The sequence below is a fragment of the Bison bison genome, unplaced genomic scaffold, assembly GCF_000754665.1.
Source record: "Bison bison bison isolate TAMUID 2011002044 unplaced genomic scaffold, Bison_UMD1.0 scf7180017864193, whole genome shotgun sequence".
NCBI lineage: Eukaryota > Metazoa > Chordata > Mammalia > Artiodactyla > Bovidae > Bison > Bison bison.
The window spans coordinates 735,647-745,437 of NW_011494765.1; the positions used below are offsets into that span (position 1 = coordinate 735,647).

At 40.9% G+C, this 9,791-nt stretch overlaps 1 protein-coding gene across 6 annotated transcripts in view; it reads right to left on the reverse strand.

Moving 5' to 3' along the window:
- STRBP (spermatid perinuclear RNA binding protein) overlaps positions 1-9,791 on the reverse strand; it is a 150,764-nt gene that overhangs the window by 12,375 nt on the left and 128,598 nt on the right. For 4 of the 6 annotated variants that reach the window (XM_010844025.1, XM_010844027.1, XM_010844026.1 and 1 more), the window contains exons 16-18: positions 9,117-9,240; positions 4,892-4,936; positions 1,363-2,328 (exon numbers count right to left, since the gene is read on the reverse strand). In XM_010844025.1, coding sequence (XP_010842327.1) covers positions 2,252-2,328; positions 4,892-4,936; positions 9,117-9,240 — 246 coding nt within the window. In that variant the 3' untranslated portion in view covers positions 1,363-2,251. Of the gene's footprint in view, positions 1-1,362; positions 2,329-4,891; positions 4,937-9,116; positions 9,241-9,791 lie in introns of those variants that run through there. The other 2 variants (XR_825616.1, XM_010844028.1) reach the window with 1 other exon arrangement.

A 9,791-nucleotide genomic window follows, 5' to 3' on the forward strand; every position in this document is an offset into this window, starting at 1 on the left:
GAAAAGGGGGGTGGGGGTGGGGGAGGACACTTAATCCATTACAAAATTTAAACAGTTGAACTTGCATGGTTACCACTTCTAACAAAGGACTGACAGCTCGATTATTTTAAGTAAAGCAGAGAAATGTCAAAGTTTGCAGCAACTGGGCAGGTTTACAAAACATGGTTAGTAACTTCCAACAAACAACAAATTAAAAAAAAAAAAAAAAAAGACTTGGTAGAAACCATTTGAAATGACTGCCATCATGGTGGAAAAGAGCACAGCTCCCTTTGCACCGTTACAGAGGGGTTACAAGTCAGCTACTTTGAAAGAATTTTCTAAAGAGAAATCTCCAGAGAGATTCCAACTTGGAATGCAAATTTGACAATCAATTTCAAATAACAATACAGCTGCAGCTGCCAATTAATAGTATTCCAGAAACCAAGAGGGCTGTTGTAAATAATTAAGACAAACTGGACACTACCAGCCATGCTTTTTCTTCTCAGTGATGGCTCTGTTTCATCCATAGGTCAGCAAAACAAATCAATGAAACATGAAAACTCCCAGCTGAGATGGGCCCTCTTGTGTAGGTCTAGCCACTAATGCACAGGATGAGAATGGTAAGTTCACAGCTACTTCCAGCAAGTGACGAGGTTTTATTAAAGTATCACCCACCACTGATACAGACAAAAGGTCAAGGAGCTGAAGGAACAGACAAGCTGTGGTGTAAAAATCAGATATGTGATTAAGTAACACTAACATTTATTTTCAACTGCCTGTTTCATGCTTGTTTAGTGGTCCCAGAGAAATTGGGTACATAAATTTGCCATATTTTGAAGCCCACTCTCAGCGATGAGCACTATTCAGCTCCAAAAGACAGAAATGAAGAAAGAGGAGGAAAGCTAATTCAAACTAAAAATGGACAATTTTAAGACACAGCAACTTGTAGATATCAACACGGAACCACAATGTTGCCTTCATGGGGGTGAGTACCTTAATGAAACCATTACCTTCTAGTAACATCATAGGCTTCCAAAGGAGGTGAGAATGCAAGTGGAAGACTTAGGTCTGCACCCTTATAGAACAGCACAGTGTTACCGACTGATCATTTTTCACCAGCTTAATCAGGTGTCTTAAAAACTAAATGCTGACCCATGGCTGAAACGTGTCACTTTTCACAGCAGCACTCAACAAGAACTGGGACAATCGAAGAGCAAGTTTTTATGGGGACCCTGTTGCTGCTTTAGATTCTGATGTAATTGAAGAGGATAAGAGACCCTTCAATGAATTCCAGAAAAATTGCTAATCTTCTATCTACATGAAAAAAGCCAGGGAGTGAACACAGTATCTTACAGAGTGAAGAAGGCCACAAGAACGAGAGGGTCATTGATGGATTAATTTATTATTTTTTAAAACTTGGAAATTCGGAAACTAAAATAATCACATTCCTCCTTCCCCATCTCTGGGTAGTGCCATCATTTTAATAAGCCATTGTCAGATAACAGAATAAACCTTTATCGGGGGATGCCCTTGTACAGCAGGAGTACAAAGGGCTTACAAAGTAAATAGACGGGCTCAAACTAACAATCGTCTTTGCTTTGTTTTATCAGTTTACTTACAAATGAATGGGTTTCTAGGGCTAAGTTATTAGTTTTCAATTCTTTATAATTTGATACCAAAACATATCAAAAATAATAAGCTAAAACAATATTCAAACCCATATTTTATTGGCTTTAATTACACACTTCAATATTTACAAAGTTAAAGTTTAAATGAAAAGTCTCTATTGTATTAAAAAAAATAACTACAGCCCGAATTAAAGTGCCCTGGGGCAAATACAGATCAATCAGCTAAGCATCAGTGACTGCGTCAGGAACCAGGCAGTACTCTTGTGTTACAACAAAGCAGTTTATTTGTGATCAGTGTTTGAGACTCTATACATCCTTCACAAATTTAATTTTACATAATCTGATATTCCTCTTAAAACTTAAAGTTTGAACTGCTAGACTTATTTCCCTAGAACAGAAGGGCTGGTATAAGTTATTTTCCGGAAATGAGGTACCGTTTCACAGAACTAGTTTCTTGTTTGTGTGTTTTCAAGTTTTAGAGAACTAAATTTGCATTTGTTAAAATCAAAAAGTAGGAAAAGATGTTCTTTACAAATAATTTTGATCAAGTATGTGTTCAAAGAAAGCAGGATAAAAAGGCTTTTTCGCTAACATTCTGTATGTACTGGGTTGTTGTTGGAATAGGAATTAGCTTCTGTCATTTGCTAAAAGAATGAGTAGTGGGGAACAGGATATGTTGGGAATTTCATAACGGGTAACAGAACCATTCTCTTGGGTAAACCTACAGAGAAAAGAAACGGAGAGGACTCCAAATAAGTTTAATAATCCAATAAAAATTTCAGGTTAAAAAAAAGAATCTTACAGAGATTATCATTAACCTTTTCCAGATTAGTCAGTCAACATGTACCATTATGAAAGAGGCCCACAAACTTTGAAATTACTCTTAATAGTGTGATAATATTTGCCACTCAAAATTAAGATGGCTACATCACAGGAAGAATGATATCCAAAAAGGGATTTCATTTGAGTGAGCTGCCATCAATTACAAAGCTCAAAAGCAATGCCATTGATATTCTAAAGTGACTCTCAGTTCGGCACATCACATATTACAGGAGAAACAGGGATTGTCAAGATTCAAACACAGCTTTCTGTGCAGGCCTCAGCTCCCCAGAAAGACAGTTCCAACTGGAGTTGTGACCAGGTATTTATCTTAATGGCTAATGCCAATATTGGCATGGCAAATCTGGAAAGATTAATTACTTTCTTAATTTTGTAATTAACGAGTTCTTGTGGCCTCACAAACTTCTGCATACTCGAGCATGATTTGAAATCTGCTCCTTGTTTCTGCTCTAATGTTTAACCTATGGAGAAATCACAAAGCAGCAACAGCAGGTATCTGAGAGCACCAGATGATCAGAGGGAAACCACCCCACATGCAACAGCTGTACGAAGGCCAGAGACATGTTTACCTTACAGCCAAAATAAAGCATCGTTTTAGTAGGTTGGCATCACAGTAACATTTAAAAACCATATCTTTTATGTGAAAAATGGGGGCATTAAATTTCACCAGCTTTGGAAGTCAGTTATATGACACATGGAAGAGAGGAGCCTTCTGAAGAGCGGGCTCGGAGGCCGCAGGGTGGAAGTTTAATGTTAGAGGAAAGGGAAGAACGAGAGAGAAATTAAAAAGACTGAGGAAAAACATGAATGTACCTTAAAGCCTAGATAGGTAAGTGTTTTAGAGAAAAAAAGCTCTTGCAAACCTAAAGAACATGGGTCTTACTATGTCTAAAAGAAAGGCACCAACTTAAGGACCTGCCCTAGAAGGCAGATGCTTTGGCTTTCACACAAGACATATCACAGTGAGTCCAGTGAGTCAAAATGTATTTGGATAAACTGACCAGACCTAATTCACAGGAAGGAGAGGTGGTCGAGATATGCAGAAGTTGGCTGAATGGTAAAAGCAAATGGCCAAATCAAAAGAAGCTAGAGAGTTTGAATTTAAAATAAATTCTAAAAGACAGCATATTCCTAAATGAGCCCCCAGTTCCTAACCCCCTCCTCGTATCTAAGAATAAACAGAATACGGGGAGCCCCTGGCCACAGCTGAGTATGCCAATGGAGACATGCAGGTAAGGCTGAAACTCCAGACTCTGTTCTCAACCTTAGAGAAAACCTACCCCAAATGTCAGTCTTCCAGCTTCCCTACATCTTTCCAGGTTGTAAAAGATCTATCTTAATGGGGAAAGTGCTCAAATTGTTCACTTTCTACTTATTTCTATAGTTATGAAATCAAATGAAGCTTCAATTTAGCAGTGTCTTAAAGACCCATAATTTCCATCCAAACAAAAATGGGAAAGCTGATGCATGAAGAGAAAAAGCACAAGGAAAGGCCTGAGGCTCGTGTGAAGGACCACCACCACAAGTAGCAGCACAGGCAAGGTCCTTCTCTTCCGTGTGCACACACGCCCAGCCTAGGGTCGCACTGGGGCACACGCACTCGTGTTGCTCCACACGCACACTCTCACACACTCACATGAGCACACACACACTGGTGCTCTTTTGCTCTAAGTGACAAACATTCTGCAGATGGCTGATTCTATACCATGTAGCACCCAAGACAGGAAAGATGTCTAAGAGAGCATATCACTGACTCCAAACCTACTGCCTCCATTGCCACATAAACCTCATTCAAAAGTTATCCAAAGGGCCACTGAGGTTCATTTCTGCATTTGCCTTTATTTTTATTTTTGAAGGGAGAAGAGATATTCCTATGATTTTCTCACATGTACTACACAGACTTTCTGCAGTAAGAACTTCGGTAACACTGCTGTGGATAACCCTGCATCACTCTCTGGGACCTGTTCCCTTCACCTCCACAGCAAAATTCACAACAAAGCATAACACTACCAATGTGAAGTGAGTACTTCCTATCCCTAACTCAAATCACCTGCAGTTCATACAGTTTCTAACCAGAAACTTAAATGTGCCTCTGTTACTGGCAGGCAGCCAAGCTAGGAACTGCGTATGGCCCTTCAGTAGCCTTTGAATGGAGTGTAAGTTGGCTGTAAGAAGAACTACTTAGAATATTTAATTTCAATATGGTCAGAAACAGGCAATTAGAACAAGCAGTCCTTCAATCAGGCAAAGCAGAGAGAAGAGCAACTCCAACCAAACCAAGAACCACAAGGTTGTGGCATTTTCAAAGGGAATTTAAGTTGGGTCACTAGAATGAGTAGGTCTGAGATCCTCCAATTCATTTAAAGAAACCCTAGATACAAACTGTGCTTTGGATTGCTGTGCAGAGAGGCTAAAAGGAGAAATCAGTAAGACAGTGTACATACCATAGGCAGGGGCAGCTGTGCTGTAACCATAGGGTGTTCCATAGCCTGGTGCAAAGAAGGAGAGAGCAGATCAGTCAGGACAAAGGGCAGTCAGCGCTGGCCCGATTCACAAGGAACGCCGCCCGACACCTTGGGCCCTGCCTGAGGCCTTCTTCCAGGTGTGGCTGAACAAGAACCCTTCCCAGGATGGCCCTAGTCCACCAATCCCTCCATGCCTATGCAGATTGGAAGCTTTTTATTATGGCCTACCAGATACTGGGTACACTTACTTCTCACTACACTTACCACATTACACTAATTATCAACTCTACCTGCATTCCCCACTAGAATGGCAGAGACTCAAGTCTTACACATCTTTGTATCACCGGAACCTAGCAGAATGGCATGTAGTAACCACTCACTAAACATAATTTGTTCAACAAAACAATACTCAGAACCACTCAAATTACCAATTTCTCAAAGTTGGATAATAGAAATTTCCAAGTCTTTTTTCAGAAAGCAGTAACAAGAGCAGACTAAAGCCTCAAATGCCAGTAAAGAGGCACACACATCAGGCTGCAGGCTTGAGGCCGAGCTCCATGCCTTGCTTATATCCTAATTCTGGGCCCCAGCACAGGGTCTCTCAATAAATGTTGCTAAAATTGACACTAGCATCTGGTGCCTATGAAAAGGCTCATACTGTCAACATAAACTAGTACAAAGAACACATTTTGAACCAGTTAGTTCTACCACTAGTTTCTTCTATGTCCTCAGATATCTAACTTTGAGCTGCCACTTTCATCTATAAGATGGGAAACCCTCCAAGCTACTTTATAGTTGTATAGGGGTTAGAAACAGTATGTTAACAGAAACAATCTTTAACCTTTCAGTAAAATGACTTTAAAACATATAAATATTAAAACACTTGGGTAAATCTCTAGGAAAAACAGAATAAAGGCACAAAATCTACACGGGCCCTTCACCTTGTACCAAAAACAAATCCAGCCTTTTAACCTCACAGCCCCTTTTCCTACAATCATTTCTGCTGCTAAAATGATTTTTTTCCCTTCTTCTTTAGCTGATCAACTCCAACTCATCCTTTGGGAATCACCTCCTCTGTGAAGTCCCCTAGGCTTGCGGTTCACTCGGCCCACCCCATATCATCGCTTATATTGTATTTCATGGTGCTTTCTAAAGTGTCTGTTCCCATCCCAAGTGACCCCTAGCATTCCCTGGGGCAGATGCTAAATCTTAAGTCATCTTTGAATGCTCAGTTCCAAATCTCTCATTTGAGACAAAATATTCAAGCGTATGTTGAAAAAAAAAGTAAACTGCTTTTGGGGACTAATTGAAACATTTTCATAAGAGATAAAATTTTTCACTTTTTAGTCTACACTTAAGTCATAAACCTAGGGGCTGTACAACTGAGTCTTTAGTGCTCACTACATCACATATTTCAAGAGGACAAAAGACAGCTGAAATAAGCAGTAGGAAATGAACAGTAGGAAAAGTATCAGAAGCCAAAAAAGAAGTTAATGCTTAAAAAAGAATGCTGTATACCAGATTTATTCCAGGAAAAGGCAGTTGGTTGGCAAAGGTTATAGTTTCAAAGGCTTGACTAAAATCTCCTTAAAGAGAGAAACTATAACTGCTGAGCTGGCCAGCAGTTGTGCTCCAGTACAGGCCACGAGCTTCTAATCCTGACTTCCCGTCCCACTAAGCAAGGTGACTTTGAATTGCACGCACTATTTAATATTTACCCTCTCAGAGCCTCAGTCTTCTGCAGAAACTGACAGCAGAGGAATGCATTTAAAAACATATGTAAAAATACTACAGTCCCTGCTGCAAGGAATACGCTCTGCAAAAGGCATATAACCTATTCATAATCTAATCTGACCTCTTCTGAATGTTCTCTAGGCTATAAAAGAACTTCCTTTTGAAAGCCTTCAGGAGACAGGCCTTTGCAGAGCTCAGGGCAATGATGTAAGAGAGAAGCTACTAGGATCCCCTCACAATCACTGCTACTAGCAGATGGTGGCTGGCCACCTGAGTGAGGAGAACATTCCATGACCCAGCAGCTGGACACACCCGGACAAGCACATCACCAAAGGCAAGACAGTTCACCTCAAGCTGCCTACTACTGTTTAATGAAAGCCGCTTCCTTTAACAAGACGTTAAACAAGGCAAAAAAAAAAATTTAAATTTCCATAAAATAGTGAGATGTACAGAAAAAGGTCTTAATTTTGGACACACAAACTGTATCAAACTGTAACCACCCTCCTTCCTCCCCTGGTCCCACTGCCACGGGTCTTTCAGCGTCTGTCTCTTTCAATGGCACCACCTCCAACCCACCTCCTGCAGCTGAAGATCCTGCAGGGACACTTGAAATCTCACTCTGTTTCATTCTCCACAATAAACCAATCAATTGCCTCTTAAGTTGTTCCATCTGCTCACTTCCTGCCACCCTTCTACTTCCCTACACCCACAGGAGGTGCCTCCACTGCCTCCTATCTGGGCTCTGAGTTTACAAAAACCTTCTACTGTGTCTTGGCATGCCAACTTCTGCCCCTACAAGTCATCTTCATACAACAGAGAGTGATTTTTACAAATAAAGTCTGATCTCATCACTTCTCTTAGAACCCTTCACGACTTCCCACTGCACTTAGGTTCTAAGACCAAAACCCAAACCAAGACCTCCAGGACTGGGACTAAACATCCAGCTTCAGCTCAAATCCACCCTACCCACTCCCTGGGCTCTCCACACTACAGACTGGTCTCATCCCAGTTCTTCAAATGAGTTAAGTTCCCTCCCACCAGCACCACAGGGTGCTGACATGCTGGTCCCTCTGCAGGCAGTGCTCTTCCATCTGAATCTACTCTAACTCCTACTCATTCTTCAAAGCTCAGTTCAAGTGTCACGTCTTCAGGAAAACCTTTGAGTCCCCAACAGACTAGACCAGGTTTCCCCGTCACGTTCCCTCACAGCACTGTGCCTTTCTCCTTTATCACAGCAGCTTGGTCAGTCGTGAGCATTCCATTAGTATATCTCATCTTTATGCCAAACACTCCAGGAGAACAAAATGCCATCCTGCTCTGTGTCAGAGCAGGCACACAATATTTGAATGAGAGAGGACATTCTTTATATGACACATTTTTGAGCTAAGCCCCTAGAGGATCAACTTCTAGAAGCTTAACTCCAAAGCCACATTATCCACAAAACTTCCCAAAAAGCCTATCCTAATTCTTTCTTGGGGCAGGGGGGAAATAACCCACAATCTAAGTGAACTTTTTATGAGTGTCACAGTTACACAAAAAATAATGACAAGACCCAATCTTTACGACAATTTATCTGATCAACAACTAGAAGAGGTTTACTTGTCAAGTTCAAAGTTCCATGCTTGCACGATTACAGGAATTTAACTTAACTTCAACAAGACAGCTGTATAGCTACTGCTAAAATGATATAAAGATTGGAACAGAAGACAGAAAGAAGGCTTCTTTCCCCATCTTCCTCAAGCCATGTTGTGAAATGGAAATAATACAAACTTTGGAACTAGAAACTCTTACATTCAGATCTCTGCTCTGCTGTTCACAAGATGTCTCACACTGAGCTCACTGCCTCACCTCCCTAAACTTTAGTTTTTCCTCATCTGGAAAAAAACAGAAATAATTTCTACTTGAGGAAACACTGTAAAGACTAAAATCAAGTAACTGAAATCATTTATATGTAAGTATCTACTGAATACTGAGCACTGAATAAGAAAGCTCCCCCTTTCTTTTTTATGTAATTCTACAGCCCTTGATGATTCACCAGACACTGAGTTAAAGAAATGCTAACACCGTCAGGCTTCACCCCAACTGAGCAGCCTCTTACCAATCGTTTTTCTCACCTGTGATACCCAACCTGTCATCTGTGTCCCTAATGAATACACCCTGCTCAGTATCCAAACTCCCCAGTGTGTGGAATATCTCTGAGCTTTCTCATTGTCAAAATATGACCCCTCCACCAAGTGCAATATTCTTCATGTCACCTCCCTCCAAAAGGCCTCTAGTCATTCAGCAAACTCCAGGAGAAAACCTAATAACATTCTATAGACTCTCTTCTTTTAAATTTCAGTGCACATGCATCCTATACCTGTATTATGTTTCCAGAAACCCTGTGTAACCCTGGAAAATAAAGGAGAAGCTATTCTTGGAAACTGTGGCCCAGAAAAAGGAGGCAGACATCTCTCAGGTTGTACTATACCTGGAGCTATGTAGCCGGGAGCAGCTGTGGCCCCAACAAAAGCCCCCCTTGTTAGAGTTCCTCTTCCTCTGCCCCGAACAGCTTGGACTGCTGCGGACACAGCTGTATTCACAACACCCTTTGCCTGTTAAAAATAACACATTTCATTACTGAGAGAAATAAGATCATCTCATCAACTCTGTAATGTATATAACCTCTACAAGAAACTTAAGCCTGTACATGACACAAGTCATCTATGCCTTTGATGACTTCAGTTTATCATCTGTAAAATAAAAATGACATATTAGAGTTAGTCCAGAAAATATGCTGACATATAGTAGTATGCTGGGCTTCCCTGGTGACTCAAATAGTAAAGAATCTGCCTGCAGGAAACTGAGGTTTGATCCCTGGATCAGGAAGCTCCCCTGGAGAAGGAAATGGCAATCCACTCCAGTATTCTTGCCTGAAGAATCCCATGGACAGAGGTTCACGGAGGGCTGTAGTCCATGGGGCTGCAGAGTTGGACACGACTGAGCGACTAACACACACACAGAAGTATGCAGATAAAGTGTTCTTATCACTTGAAGGTTATCCAGAAACAGTTCATTTTCTACACATACATTTCAGCAGTCAGATTACATCCAAAGTTATTTTAGGCCTAATTAAAAGTAATTACAGACACCTGATATCTAGGTT